Source organism: Chrysochloris asiatica, unplaced genomic scaffold (assembly GCF_000296735.1).
Source record: "Chrysochloris asiatica unplaced genomic scaffold, ChrAsi1.0 scaffold00132, whole genome shotgun sequence".
Lineage (NCBI taxonomy): Eukaryota > Metazoa > Chordata > Mammalia > Afrosoricida > Chrysochloridae > Chrysochloris > Chrysochloris asiatica.
This window is the reverse complement of record NW_006408650.1, coordinates 504842-519103: the sequence shown is the minus strand read 5'-3', so window position 1 is coordinate 519103 and position 14262 is coordinate 504842. Positions and strand designations below refer to the sequence as shown.

At 49.2% G+C, this 14262-nt stretch overlaps 1 protein-coding gene across 1 annotated transcript in view; it reads left to right on the top strand.

Moving 5' to 3' along the window:
• Positions 1-14262, top strand: part of TBCD (tubulin folding cofactor D) — a 199870-nt gene that overhangs the window by 32058 nt on the left and 153550 nt on the right. The window contains exons 7-9 of the mRNA XM_006869613.1: positions 1162-1294; positions 7495-7540; positions 8835-8967. Coding sequence (XP_006869675.1) covers positions 1162-1294; positions 7495-7540; positions 8835-8967 — 312 coding nt within the window. The remainder of the gene's footprint in view (positions 1-1161; positions 1295-7494; positions 7541-8834; positions 8968-14262) is intronic.

The following is a 14262-nucleotide window of genomic DNA, read 5'->3' as shown; positions in this document are numbered from 1 at the left end:
TGAACTGCCTTCGGTGTAGGGGGTAGGTGTGAACTGCCTTCGGTGTAGGGGGTCCTTTCCTAAGGATAGGCCCCAGGGAAGCCTGCTTGAGTCCTGGGGCTGCTGTTGGGCCCAGGGGGCTCTCAACCTGTGCTGCTGCCGCGTTCTGGGAACCTCGGGTCAGATTGGAGCCTCAGGCACTGGGTACCTGGAGTTGGATTCAAGCCTTACATTGAGGCATTGGACTTTTCATTAGAAGCGTTTACTCGGTGTGTCACTGGTTACTGGTGCACTTTACTACTTTCTTCCTTGTTGTAGGGTTTATCTTGCTTTGTGAACTGACCCTTAATATCCTTTTTGTTAAGTGCCGTGGAGATGATTCCTATATTCATAGTGACCCTGGATAGGGTTGCTGAGGAGTAGCTGATGGCTTTGAACCGCCAACCTTGTGATTCTCAGTTCAGTGCTTATCCCCCAGCACCCCACCATGACTTCCTTAGTATCCTCAGTGACTGGTTTTCTCCATTAACAACGTTGTGGCGGTGGGTTCCACTGCCGTGTCCTTCATGATGCTGCCACCTTTGGAAGGCCTGTTGTCTGGTGCTTGTGTGTGCTTGCCTGAGTCCCTGGGGCTGCAGGTGGTGGGGCTCTGTTCTATACCAGTGTCCAGGACCATGGGTGTGGTCAGTACCAGGAACTGGCGTGTGAAGAGCCCCCAGCTCTGGTTTGAGTGCTGGATGGCCCTCCTGCTACGGTGTGTTTGTGTGAGAGCCCCCTGGGCTTTGGTCAGGGTGGGCCTAGGAGATACCTAGAGATGGCGTGGCTCTGTCTCTAGAGAGAGCTGGAGGCTGGGGAAGGGTGGGGAACCACAGGCCCTCCCAGAGGACCAGAGGGCTGGGTTAGGTAGAAAGGTCCTTGGGTGGGGCAGGGGGAAGGCTGAGCCTGTGTGTAGCCAGACCAAGGGCCGCAGTCTCGGCAGCTCCTGCTTCCCTAGATTGATGAGTGCAGCCAGGGTCTGTTCTACGAGGCTCACTTTCAGAGCCCGTTAATGGGGGGCCAGGTGGCAGTTATTATAGCACAGTCCACACCCCAATCAGGAGGCTCGGGGAGACCTGCTGTGTGATGTGCCGAGGCCTTAGCTGAACCTGTAGCCTGACTTCTAAGTTTGATTTCCTCTGGCAGGTTTATTACACGCCTGGACGTCAAGCAGAAGAAGATGGCTGGCTTCCTGGACTGGACCCTCCACACGTTGGCTCACTCCTCCTTTCAGACCATTGAGGGGACTATCACCATGGATGGGGTGCTACAGGCCCTGGTGAGGCACCAGGCAGGGTGGTCGGTTGGGCGGGGGACCATCACATGGGCACTGGTGAGTGATGGTGGGTGGTGGGTGGTGGTGGTGGGGTTCTGTGCTTTGGTTCCAGCTCACACTGTGGGATCTAGCGGGAGACATTTTTCCTAAGTGGGTGAAAGGTGAGCTGGCTGAGCGGCTCCCGGGGACTGAGGACCAGTCTGGCATTAAATGCAGGCTGGAGGTGCAGGTGCATGGCCACCAGAGGGCGGTGCTGCCCATCAGCTGTGCCCCCACGGAGCAGGTGTCTCCAGTTTGCTGCCTCACTGGGTTGTGTTACAAACGCAATTCTTGGATGCAGCCTTTGTTTGGGGACTTTATCTAGATTATCTCTCGGTTGCTCTGGTGGGGTCCCCACACCCACCTGGATGCCAGTGTGGCTTTACTCTACTGTTGTGAGGTGCTGTCGAGTCGGTTCTGACCTGTAGCGACCCTGGTGACTGCGTACCTGAGATGCCTTTTCTAGTGCCACAAGGAGGAGTGAACTCAGTGTTTACTCAGTGGCAGAGGGCAGGAGGGCGGTGGGAGTCAGGCTCTCTGGGCTGGGCTACCCTCCCCCCTCCCCTGCACGCTGTGCCTGTCTGCATGTTCTCAGGTCCCTGGGTGTCCACCTGGGCTGCTCACTGCAGCAGCGAGGCTGGTTCTCAGGCAGCCCTTCTTCCCTCTGAAGCCTGGAGTGGCAATGACCCCTGCCCCTGGCCATGGGCAGCTCAGTGTGTCATCACCACGGGACTGTTCCTTTGGCTGCTGTAACTTCTGAAGTGTAGGCGGCAGGAGGCACTGTGGGAAGTAGGGCAGAGGGCATGGAAGGGGGTGCTAGCAGGGAGCAAAGCCTCGCTGTCTAGGTGGGGATTTGGGGCCGTGGGACTCGGGTCTGTCTGCTTCCTGTGGGAGGTTACATGGCTTAGTATTTGAAGCTTGTAAACAGTTATTTCAGAAAAGATCATTTTTTTTTGCGGGAGGTGACTATAGCCGTTCTGGTGACCTGTGTCTGTGTTTGGCAAGTCTTTAGGTCTAGCCACTTTGGCAAATTACAGGAGATTTGCATCACAGAAAACTTGGTTTATATCTCAGTCACCCAAGGATTAAGAAGAGAAAGCCCTCCTGAGCTTGAGGTGATCCCCAGAGTTCCAGAAGCAAGGGGGAGGGCCCATGGGGGTCAGGTGTCCTTGTTCATCGGCGTCTTCAGCCTTTCCTCCCAGAGGTGGAGGCGAGTCAGCTGACCTGCTCCTGTTTTCAGGCTTGTGATCCCTTTGGGCAGAATTAGAGGATCAGGATGGGGAGGTGCTTTCTATTTGGGGTGGGTATCTCCCAGTTCCAGATTGAGCAGACGAAAGTGTAAGAAGATTCTCCCAAAAGGCTTCACCAGCCAAGTCCCCGCCCCGCCCCCAGGCTGAGGAGGACGCAGTCCCACACCTCACTGAGCTCAGCAGTTTGGCAGCAGTACCTCAGAACTGAGATCTAGAGATTGCCCGCAGCTAGGGTGAGCGAGTGTCTGACGCAGCAGCTGAAATCCTGGAGTTGAATGAACCAGCGGGGAACAACTGCCCTCCCAGCTCTGCCGCTCTTACTGCCCCCCACCCTGGCCCCCGCGGCCTAGAGGCTGAGTCAGGCATCCTCTTCCTTTTCCTCTCTGGAGGGAGCCCTGGGATAAGACACTGTGGTCAGGGCCTCCCGCCCAGCCAGTGAGTTTCGCCACCGGCCTGTCAGACCTGAATAGCAGAGGCAAGCGTCCGTTTGCATGACGAAACTTGCAGGTGTATTGTACTTGAGGATTTCATCTGCTTCCTTTGATGCACTTGGCTTCGTTTTCATCCACCTGTTCATTAGTGTGGGCTAGGCGACACAGGTGAACTCTCAACAAGCAGCGTCGAAACCAGGACTTGATTAGATTTCCCTTGAAGCTCTGCCCTGCCCCCTGTGGCGATAATCCCAGGCTCTAAAAGGAAGGAACTGGTGTGTACCAGCTCCGCTCCCCGCAGGCCCCTCACTTGGGCTTTGAAACCCTCTGGTGTCGTTTCATGTTGGCGTATGATTAGGGCAAACTGAGGGTGTTGGAGGAAGGAAAACACTGTTAAACGGAGAGCCCGTCACTGCTTCCCTGTTGGCATCTGTGCCGTCTTCGCTTTTACTGTCAGCCCTGTGTGCATGTGACGGCAGGTGGGCATCTCATTGTTAAGTACGGTTGACTCTTCACGTGCATAATTATGGCCGCTGCAGTTAGTGGTAGCAAACCTCTTATTTACTGTCTGTTAGGATTGCATCCCCCGTGAAAAGGAATTTTTTTTTTTAAATAAATTTTTCTAATAATTGACAAGTGCAAATACTTTCTTGAAGGAAGAACCAATCACAGACACCTTCAAAACTAAAACATGGAAGGCAAGGTGTGGAAGCACCCTGCTGTGGCCTGTAGTTTCAAACCCAAGAGGAACCCTAGGCTGGTGTGAATGACCTCTGAGTAAACTGCCCTCACCTGGGGAGGTGTGCGGACACATGCCCTAGGCTTCAGACGCTCTGCTCACCTGGCCTCTGTGCCCCCCGGGAACCTCCTGTGGGCCAGCCCCAGCCCGGGGCGCACTTTAGCAATTCCTGACTCCACCTCTTGGTGACCCAAGGAGCAGGTGAAACCTTGCTCCTGTTTCCCGTGCAAAGGGAAACAACAAAGGTTCCTTACCTCACAGGGTGGTGTGGAGGCCAATTAGTGTGCAGGTCGCTCTTTGAAGATGAAAAGGAATGAGCTGAGGCCTCCCAACGTCCCTCAGGCAGCTCTGGCCTTCACTTCCTACCACCTTGCGCTTTACTGGGGCTGATGGGGCTGGAGCACAGGCTGTCCACGCCTTTGTGACCACGGCACTGACTGGGGGGGCGTGCTGAGGGAGGAGGTGGGCAGAACACTGGCACACTGACACTGCTTAGTAGGGTTTCCTATGCTTTTGTGGCATCACATGAAGCCAGCTGCCTGAATCGTGGTGGCTTCTTCTCGGGTGACATACAGGTGATGAAGAACTCCTCTGCCTCAGTCCCACCCAGCTCAGCCTTTCTGTGGGCAGGCAGCCCGTGGCATGAGTCGTGTTGAGACCTGTGCCCTATGGGGCACACCTGTAATTCCACTCATGGGCCTGGCTGCTCACACCTGCGTGTGGGCACATAGCCGCTCAACAGGTGTCTATGTTTTGTCCACCTCCGGGGGGGCAGGAGAGGATGACTGATACCGGCCCTTTCTGTGTCTGCATTTTGCTCACCTCCCCTGGCCCAAGAGTAGCTTTGTGCCCCCAGTGCCTTGACTTGTTGGGAGTGTGTGTGGGCGTGGTGGCTGCCTGTCGGTATGCTCAGCACTGGAACAGGCTTGAGGAGAACATAGGGGCTCTGCTCATTTCTCCATGCTTACTAACATGCTGACGTGGCTGTAACCATTCACCCTGGTCCTGCCTGGGAGCCCACGGACATGCCCAGTGGGTGCTGGTGGGAGGGGCTGCTTGTTGTGGGCCTTGTGGGAAAGTGCCTTCGGGGAGCCTCAAAGCAGCATCTCCTGCTCAGCCAGCAGCCTCGCTCTGCGCCCAACAGCCTGTGATTTACCCGGCTGGAGAACATGCCCTGAAGAGGCGAGTCAGGCTTGGGCGGGTCCAGCTACATGGCTGCGGAGACACTGGTCCTGTTTGTTCCTCATCCTGGGTCATGTCCTAAAACAACAAAAACACTCCTGACTGTCATTTGTCACTAGCTTGTGGCTGGATTTCCCCGTATTTCTAAGTGGTAGAAGTGTGTGTATTGAATGCATGCTTTTCTGCAGCTGTCTGAAGGTGGGTCATGTTCTCAAGCCTCAGCTTATGTCTGCTGCAGGCCCTCCGTCCCCAGGGTACGCTTCTCACGGTGGGAGGTGGTGGAGACAGGCTGCATTGTCATGTGAAAGCAGCCCTCCGACCTTGTCCTCGCTGACTCTGCCCCTTCCTGCTTGTCCCTGTACCGCCTGAAGCCGAGCACCACACGGGAGGGCTGTGAGGTTTCTTGGGCCCATTGCTACCATGCCTGATTCCACTGGAAATCGCCCCTAGAGCAACTTCTCCATCACGGTTGAGGGGTACGGAGTTCTCAGTCTGTGCCTTGCCCATGGCCTCCGCCTGACTCAGCTGCTCTCTCACTTCTGTGTAGAGCTGAGTGGGAGTCAGGCCCTGGAATAGCTGTGCAACCCTCGGGAGCCGCCTGAACAAGTGACGTTTGCTTTCCTGGTGTTCATTAGAACACCATTGCATGCGCTGTGGGGAATTTGGAAGACAATGCTAGTTTGACAGAGTGTTTTTGGCATTTTCTATTCTTATTATTCGGTTAGCAGTTCTGTTTCTTAAGTTTTCCCCTAACCTTCCTCCTCTTGAACCTTTGCCTTGTTCTCTCTCTTTCTGGGCCTCACCTGGAGGGTGATAATAGTCTCTTGAGAGTCTGTGGTTCTCACCCACCCGTGCGTGTCTCCTCCATACTGCTGCCAGTGTGGAGCTTGTAAAGGCCGAGTAAAATCCTGGCACAGCTATGGAAAATGACCGCATGGCGCTCATAGCCTGCAGGCTGAGGTTTAAATCCCTTCCTGGGTTCCTAAGTGCAGTGCTCAGGGGTGTTCCCGGCCCACAACTCAGTGGCATCAGGAAGCCCCCTCTAGGCTCAGGTGGGACGGGGGCGGGACTTCACCACACCACACTGTTTGCCAGGTGTGGGACAGTGATTTTTCTAGGGAAGTGCCTCCCGTCTTTGTACAGAGTTCCGTGGTATTTCCCTCATCAGCCGAGGTATAGACACAGCATGTTGAAGTAGTTTATGATGACTGGTCAGGCCCTGACATAGGGGTGCTAGTGGAACCACGTGGGAGGCACCGGGCCCGTGTTGGATGGGTCCTGTGTGACCTTGTGTCTGTGTTGAGAAGATGGGGCACAGTGTATCTGTGGCTCTCCTCATCCAGCGTGGTGGGGCCATGGTTTGTGGGGCTTCGTTATTGCAGGAAGAACTAATGTGAGAAAGACCAAAGATGGTGTCACTTCTGCTGAGCGCTGTGAATGCTGGGTGTCGGAGTGCTGGTGGTGGGCTGTGTGCTACCCAGAGCCTTGACTCTCCCAGAGGGGCTGCCAAGCAGGGCTCGGCGATTATGCACCATGGTCCTCTCTCGGCATTGATGAGCTGGCAGGCCTCCTGGGAGCTCCGGGGTGACATGTGCGGCTGAGCTGAATGGTTCTGGGCGGGACGTCTGTTGCCCTTTTCGATCATGTTTGCCATGGGTGTGGACAGGTGGCACAAGCCCTGGGGCTAGGCTGTGTCTCTGCCACCTTCTCTCTACCACCTGAGCTCTGTTAACACCATAACCTCAGTCTTGTTAATTTGTGGAGTGGACAGAGGAGTGGGGCCCTTCCTGTACATAAAGTGACTGTGGCTGTCATCTGCCAGTGACGAGCGATTTTTGAGATGAAATGACATTTGTCAGCTGTTTCCTAATGTCTGCTGCTCCAGGATGGTCTGTGTAGGGCTTGGGGTTTATGAAGAGGTCCGCTTGGGCTCTGTGTAGTGCTAGGAGTTTATATGAAGAGGTCCGCTTGGTCTCCGGGCATGAAAGTGGAAGGAGGGCTATAGACAGGTCAGATGGGTTGATTTTCAGTGGGAGGTCTGGAGGTGTGAAGGCAGTGTCTGCATGAGTAGGGTGGGGACCCAACACCGAGACCCCTGGGAGTGTCCATATGCCTATGATGGGCCTGCAGGGGGTTAGTTCTGGGGCTCAGTCGATGACTGTCTTGTCTCTGGTCTGGAGGGTGGAGAGAAGGAGGTCGAGTGTTGGAACTGCATTTTGTGTGACTTTCATCTCTTGCTCTCTTTAATTAAAAATCCATAGGGATTGCTTAGTCCCCCTTTGCCATCAGCTTGCTTTGGTCCAGCGATGCCCCGATGAGGAGCTCTGTTCCTGTCTCCGCCGACCTAGCACTGGTTGTGGGTGGTTGCTGTCATGTGACTCTGTTGGTTGGCCTCCTGGGGCGGTTTCCTCTGTAGACCCTGATCACCCTTTCTTTGTAGTGCCTAGAACAGTTCCTCTGTTATCTGGGAATGAGTAGACACTTCTGGAAGGTGCATTGGATTGTTCTGGCAAGCTATATTTTAAATTTGTAATGCTTTAAAAAGATTTTTCTCTTTTTTAGGCACAGATATTTAAACATGGAAAGCGTGAAGACTGTTTACCCTATGGTAAGGTTTGTTTGATGAGATGATATGTTTCTGATGTGTTTGCCTACCTGTGACTGAGTATGTCTCCTTAACATCTTATTCAAAATTCTATAACTTGGTACGTTTGGACACTGTCATCATTCTTTTGTTTGTTTTTGTGTGTATGTGTGTTAATAATTGAACTTTTTGTTAAATCCTCTCATGGTCAGAAACTTAGATTACTTAGGCCCCGATACTGGTGCCCTGACCTGATGTTCCACGCAGTTGTTCCTGCTGCGGGGGTCCCTGGCATACCATGTGCACCTGGACCGGTGGCCCCACCTCTGCCTCCCACTGACCTACCTGTTCATGGAAATGAGGGTACAAGGACAGCTTTCTCTGTGCAGACAGGCTCACTACCTGTGCCAAGCGGGGTTCCGCAGTTCTGGGCTAGGAGATGCTTCTGCTCTGAGTAGTATCCTGTCTCCTTTTACATTTTTATTGTGGCAATTTGCAAGCTGTATACAGAAAGAGGGGCTTTCTTTATATATGTATAGTAGACCCCCATAGGTTTATCTTAAGCTTCAGGATCTAATTGGTGAGCAACCTTGTTTCACCCGTGAGCCCCCTTCTTTCCCCACCCAGCGCCCCCAGTCCCCTGTGAGACAGCCCTGCCAACACCTGGCCTTGTGCCCCATAACACCCAGTGCCCTGAGCAGTAGCTGTTCAGCACCCCCACACTTCAGCCTCCTGGGCCCCTTGGGCACCTTTTAAAGGCGGGTTTTCACATATGGTGACACCTTGATTCCGAAGACAAAACATTTGCCAAGTCACTGAAAGCCCCTGTGTCCACCAGCGGTTCAGTGACCATATTCCAGGCTGCTTCCGGCTTTAGCCTCAACACCTCTTCCTTCCCCTTTCCCGTATGTGGTGGATGTCAAAGTCTTGTCCATCGTTCCTCAGGGACCAGTGATGTCTTCTCCAGGCCTCTGTGCTTCTGGCGGGGCTCCTCTCCTGCCCCTCCTCCCTCTGCGAGGCCCTGCCCCCAGGCCTCCTCCACAGCTCTCCATGCCTCCACTCAAGCAAACAGATATCCCAGGACCCCTCACCTGACCTCATGTGACCACACTGTCTCTCTCTCTCTCCCCGTACTGTGCCCGTACCCAATACCTTCTACCTCACAGGCACGCTCTCTTCTGGTAACCTCCAGACATGGCTGGTTAGTCACGCACCGTGCAGCTGTAGGAGTGGGCTGTATCTACCACCTGCCGGTGACACAGGGTGGAAGTCATTGGGACCCCTCCTCAGTGTTGACTGTGGTCGATTGTCATTTCAGCTGCCACCGTCCTGGAGTGTCTCAATAACTGCAGACTCTCTGACAGCAATCAGACCCTCCTCCGGAAACTTGGGGTGAAGCTCGTCCAGCGTCTGGGGTTGACCTTCCTGAAACCCAAGGTGGCAAAGTGGAGGTGGGTAGAGCAGCACTGGCATGCTCTGAGCTCCTCTGTGTTCCCGATCCGCCATTGTTCTTCCCCGTGTGTGTATGTACTAGAGTTGGTTTAACTGTTTGTCTGTTGACGGGCATTTAGGCAAGCTCTATCTTTTTGCTTTTGTGAATAGTGAGTGTTGCAATGAACATTGTTTTTAAGTGCGGTCGAGTCAGTTCTGACTCAGGGACCCTGAATACGGTTTCCAAATTTTTGCAGGAGCAGAAAGCCTCATCTTTCTCTCATGAAGCGACTGGTGGACTCCCACTGCTGACCTTGTGATTCGCAGTCCAGTGCTTGCTCTACAGAGCCACCCCTCTCTAGGGTGTGCATGTATCTATTTATGTCATGGCTCTTATTTCTTGAGGATCTATACCAAGTAGAGGGATCGCTGGGTCATAAAGTATTTCGATTTCCGATGTTTTGAGGAAGCGCCATGTTTGTTTCCCACGGTGTCTGCACCATTTTCAGTCCTAACAGCAGCGTAGGAGGGTCCTGGTCTCGCCACACCCTCGCCAGCATTTGTTGTTTTCGGTTTATTTTTGAACTTTGCTGTTAATGCTGGGGTGAGGTGATATCTCATTGTTGTTTTGGTTTGCATCTCTCTAATGGCTGATGATACAGAGCCTTTCTTCATGTTTGTTGGCTGCCTGAAGAATGCCCTTTCTTTTGGTTAGTCTCTGACTACATCTTCCAGATAGAAAAATTGAAGTCAGAGTGATGACAAGAAATGCACAGTATGTTTCATGTGATATATTATTCAGATCCAAAATATTATTTCCACTCGTGTGCAGTAGATACTGTTGGTGAGATTATGCACGGCTTTTTATATGAAAGCGCCAACATCCAAGATCCTTTTGTCCATTACGGTGTGCTCAGTACCGCATGTGGCTGATCGTCTGTACTGGGCAGTGAATTGTGCCCTCACTGTTCTTTGTTCTGTAGGACCTGGAAGAGGCATGTTAAAACCCTTCATTACATCTGTGGAGGGATTTGTCTAGCCCTTCTCTTAGTTCTGTCAATTTGTTTCATACATTTTGGATATATGATATTGGGGGCATACATGGTTAACGTTACCTTTATCATTATGAAATCTTCCTTTTCTTATGGTAAGTCCACTATGTCTGATATTAATAAAATCTCAGGATTTCCTCCCCTTACTTAGGAGTATTTGGGTGATACAGCTTTCTCCTTTTGTCTCATCTGTGTGTTTATAGGTAAAGTGGATTTCTTGTACATAGTACATAGTCGGTTTCTGTTTTTCTTTTTTACTTCTTAATTTAATCTAACAGTCTTTTTTTTCTCTCTAAAACTGTGGTGCTTAGTCCACTTGCATTCAATATAATTAATAAACACTACTTCAAAAAATTTATGGAAACTGAATAGAAGTATATTGCAATTTTCCCATAAACTTTTTAGAGCTCTCTTGAACAGAACAAAGGGATACAGAATGGTTTAAAATCAGGAAAGATGTGCACCAGGGTTGTAACCTTTCTTATTTCTTACCCATACTTATTGAGTCTGTATGCTGAGCAAATAATCCAAAAAGCTCTCCATTATATGAAGAAGAAGGTGGCATTAGGAATGGAAGAAGATTCATTAGCAACCTGCCATATGCTGGTGATACAACTTTGCTTGCTGGAAGTGAAGGGGACTGAAAATACTTACGAATGAAGATCAAAGACCACAGCCTTCATCATGAATTGCACCTCAATGTAAAGAAAACAAAAATCCTCTCAACTGGACCAATAAACAACCTGATAAATGAAGAAAAGATTGAATTTGTCAAAGACTTCATTTTGCTTTGATCCACAATCCACTCTCATGGAAGCAGCAGTCAAGAAATCAAATGACATGTTACGTTAGGCAAATCTGCTGCACAAGATCTCTTTAACGTGTCAAAGGAGCAAAGATGTCAATCTAAGGACTAAGGTGCACCTGACCCAGGTCATAATCTCAGTCACCTCATAGTTATGTGAAAATTGGACAGTGAATAATGAAGACTGTAGAAGAATTGATGCCTTTGAGTTCTGGTTAGAGAAGAATATTTGAAAGTGCCAAGGACTGCCAGAAAAACCAACAAGTCTGTGTCGGAAGAAGTACAGCCAGAAGGCTTCTTAGAAGTCAGGAGGACCAGACTTTGTCCAGAGGAATCAGTCCCTAACGAAGGACATCATGCTTGGTCAAGCGGAAGGTCAGTGATAAACACAAGAAGACCTCTTGGATCTTCCTGACACAGTGGCAGCAGCAGTGAGCTCGAAACGTAACAGCTGTGGAGATGACGCAGGACTGGGCTGTGTGTGTAGGCTCGTTATGAGTTTGAAACAGCCTGGCAGTCCCTGATAGCCACCAACAAATGGTTGGATTTAAGTCTACCGCTTTGCTCTGTGTTCTCTATCTCGTCCATTTTTAATTTCCCCTTAGCCTTTTTTTATATGATGAGTTTTCTCATTTGATCCCCCTGTTTGAATTTTGTTAGTGTCATTCTTCTAGCGATTAATTACCCTCATACCCTAAATTAGAATTTTGCTTCATCCCAAACAATGTAAGAACTTTAATTCCATTTTTTAAAAAACTTTTATTTTTGCGTATTTATTATTGTGAATTGACTGAAGGTTTATAGATAAGATCATCAGTTTTACATTCAACAAATGTTTCATTTTAAGGATTTTGTTTCATTTTGTTTCATTTTAAGGATTGCAATCTCTCCTATGTACCATTTGTTGTTGTTGTTGTTAAGTGCCATCGAGTCAGTTCCGACCCCTAGCGACCCTCTGTCGGGTTTTCAAGGAGCAGCTGGTGAGCTTGAACCGTTGACCTTGCAGTTCAAACGGCTTTGCAGTGTGGTGCATTAAGCCAAAGCGCCACACCAGGACTCCATGTACCATTAAGTAACAGTCATTGTTGTTGTTACCGACTCATAGTGACCTTATGCACAGCAGAATGAAACACTGCCCGATCCTCGGTTAACCTCACGACTGTTAGTTACCACGCTTGAGTCCATCGATGCTGCCACTTGGCCAATCCATCTCATTGGGGGTCTTCCTCTTTTTCTCTGACCCTCCACCCCACCAAACATGATATCCTTCTCCAGTGACTGGTCCCTCCTGACAATATGTCCGAAGTATGAGAGATGAAGTTTATCCATCCTGGCCTCCAGGGAGCACTCTGGCAGCACTTCTTCCAAAACGGATCTACTGGTTCATTTGGAAGCCCACTTTCAATATTCTCCTCCAACACCATAACTCAAAAGCATCAATTCTTCTATGATCTTCCTTATTCACTGTCCAGCTTTCGCATGCGTATGAGGTTATTGAAAATACCATGGCTTGGGTCAGGCCACCTTAGTCCTCAAGCTGTCACCTCTATTCCCTTTAACTCTGATACTACTCTATGTGTGTCTTCCACCCTCACCTCCAATCTTTCCTTTGCTCACTTTCCTTTTGTAGTATATTACTTTCCCCATCACCCAGCTTAACCCATGTCTACCCTCTAGCCAGTGAAAAATTCTCCTTTATCCCCCCCATCCCCGTAAACTATCAAAGAATGTTTCTTTCAGCAAGAAAACAGTTTCTTGACTTTTTATAATAGTAGTCTTATACAATAGTTTGTCTTTTTGCGATTGACTAAGTTTACTCAGCATAATGCCCTCTAGATTCATCCATGTTATACATGGTTACTCTTCAGTGCTGCATAGTATTTCATTGTGTGTATGTGCCTAAGATTGTGTAACCATTCTTCTTTGATGAGCATTCACACTGTCTCCATCTTTTTGTTATTGTGACTAGTGTTGCAGAGAACACTGGTATACAGATATCTATTTGTGTCATGGCTTGTATTTCTTGAGGATCTATTTCAAGTAGAGGAATTGCTGGTCATATGGCATTTGTCTTTCCACCTTCTTGAGAAAGCGCCATACCGTTTTCCACAGTGGTTGTACCATTTTACAGTTCTGCTAGCAATGGAGGAGGGTCCCAGGCTCTGCACATCTTGCCAGCATTTGTTCCTTTCTGTTTGTTGTTGTTTTAACTTCGCTGTTAATGCCGGGGTGAGATGATATCTCCATGTTGTTTTGATTTGCTTCTTTCTAATGGCCGCTGTCCACCACTCGTCTGTCAGTTTGTCGTGTTGTGGTGGCTTGTGTGTTGCTGTGATTCTGGAAGCTATACCACTGGCATTTTAAATACCAGCAGGGTCAACCATGTTGGACAGGTTTCAGCTGAGCTTCCAGATGAAGACAGACTAGAATATAGGAGAGGTGGACTGTTTCGGAATATTTATAGTCACTGAAAACGTATGAATAGCAGTGGGACACTGCTAGAATATTGACTATTGAAATATTATGAAGAGCACCAGATTATTGTCAGATCTAGTGCCAGAAGATGAGCCCCTCAGCTTGGAAGGCACTCAAAATATAAGTGGGGAAGAGCTGCCTCCTCCAAGTAGAGTTGACTGTGATGATGCAAATGGAATAAAGCCTTCGGGACCTTCATGTGCTGATGGGATACAACTCAAAATGAAGAGAGACAGCTGTAAACATTTATCAATAATCAGAACATGGAATGTATAAACTATAAAAATTGGATATGGTAAAAAACGAAATGGAATGCATGCATAACATTGATATCCTAGGCATTAATTAGTGAGCTGAAATGGACTGGCATTGGATATTTTGAATCTGAATATTACATGGTTTACTATGCTAGGATTGACAAATTGAAGAGGAATGGCGTTGCATTCATCATCAAAAAGAACTTATCAAGATCTGTCTTGAAGTACATCACTGTCTGTGATAGCACAATATCCTTACACCTACAAGGAAGACCAGTTAATGTCACTAATATGCAAATATATGCATCAACCGTATATTTAGATGTTTACCTGTGCTTTATTGACTATGCAAAGGCTTTCAATTGTGTGGATCATGACAAGCTACGGACAACATTGCGAAGTATGAGCATTCCAGAACACTTAACTGTGCTTATGTGGAATCTGTACATGGACCAAGAGGCAGTTGTTTGAACAGAACATGGGAACACCAAATGGTTTAAAATTAAGAAAAGTGTGCGACAGGGTTGTATTTTTTCACCATACTTACTCATCTATATGCTGAGCAAATAATCCAAGAAGCTGGGTTATATGAAGAAAAACGTGGCATCAGGATTGGAGGAAGACTCATTAACAACCCTTGCTTGCTGAAAGTGAAGAGGACTTAAAATACTTACTGATGAAGATCAAAGACCACAGCCTTTGGTATGGATTCCGTCTCAATGTAAA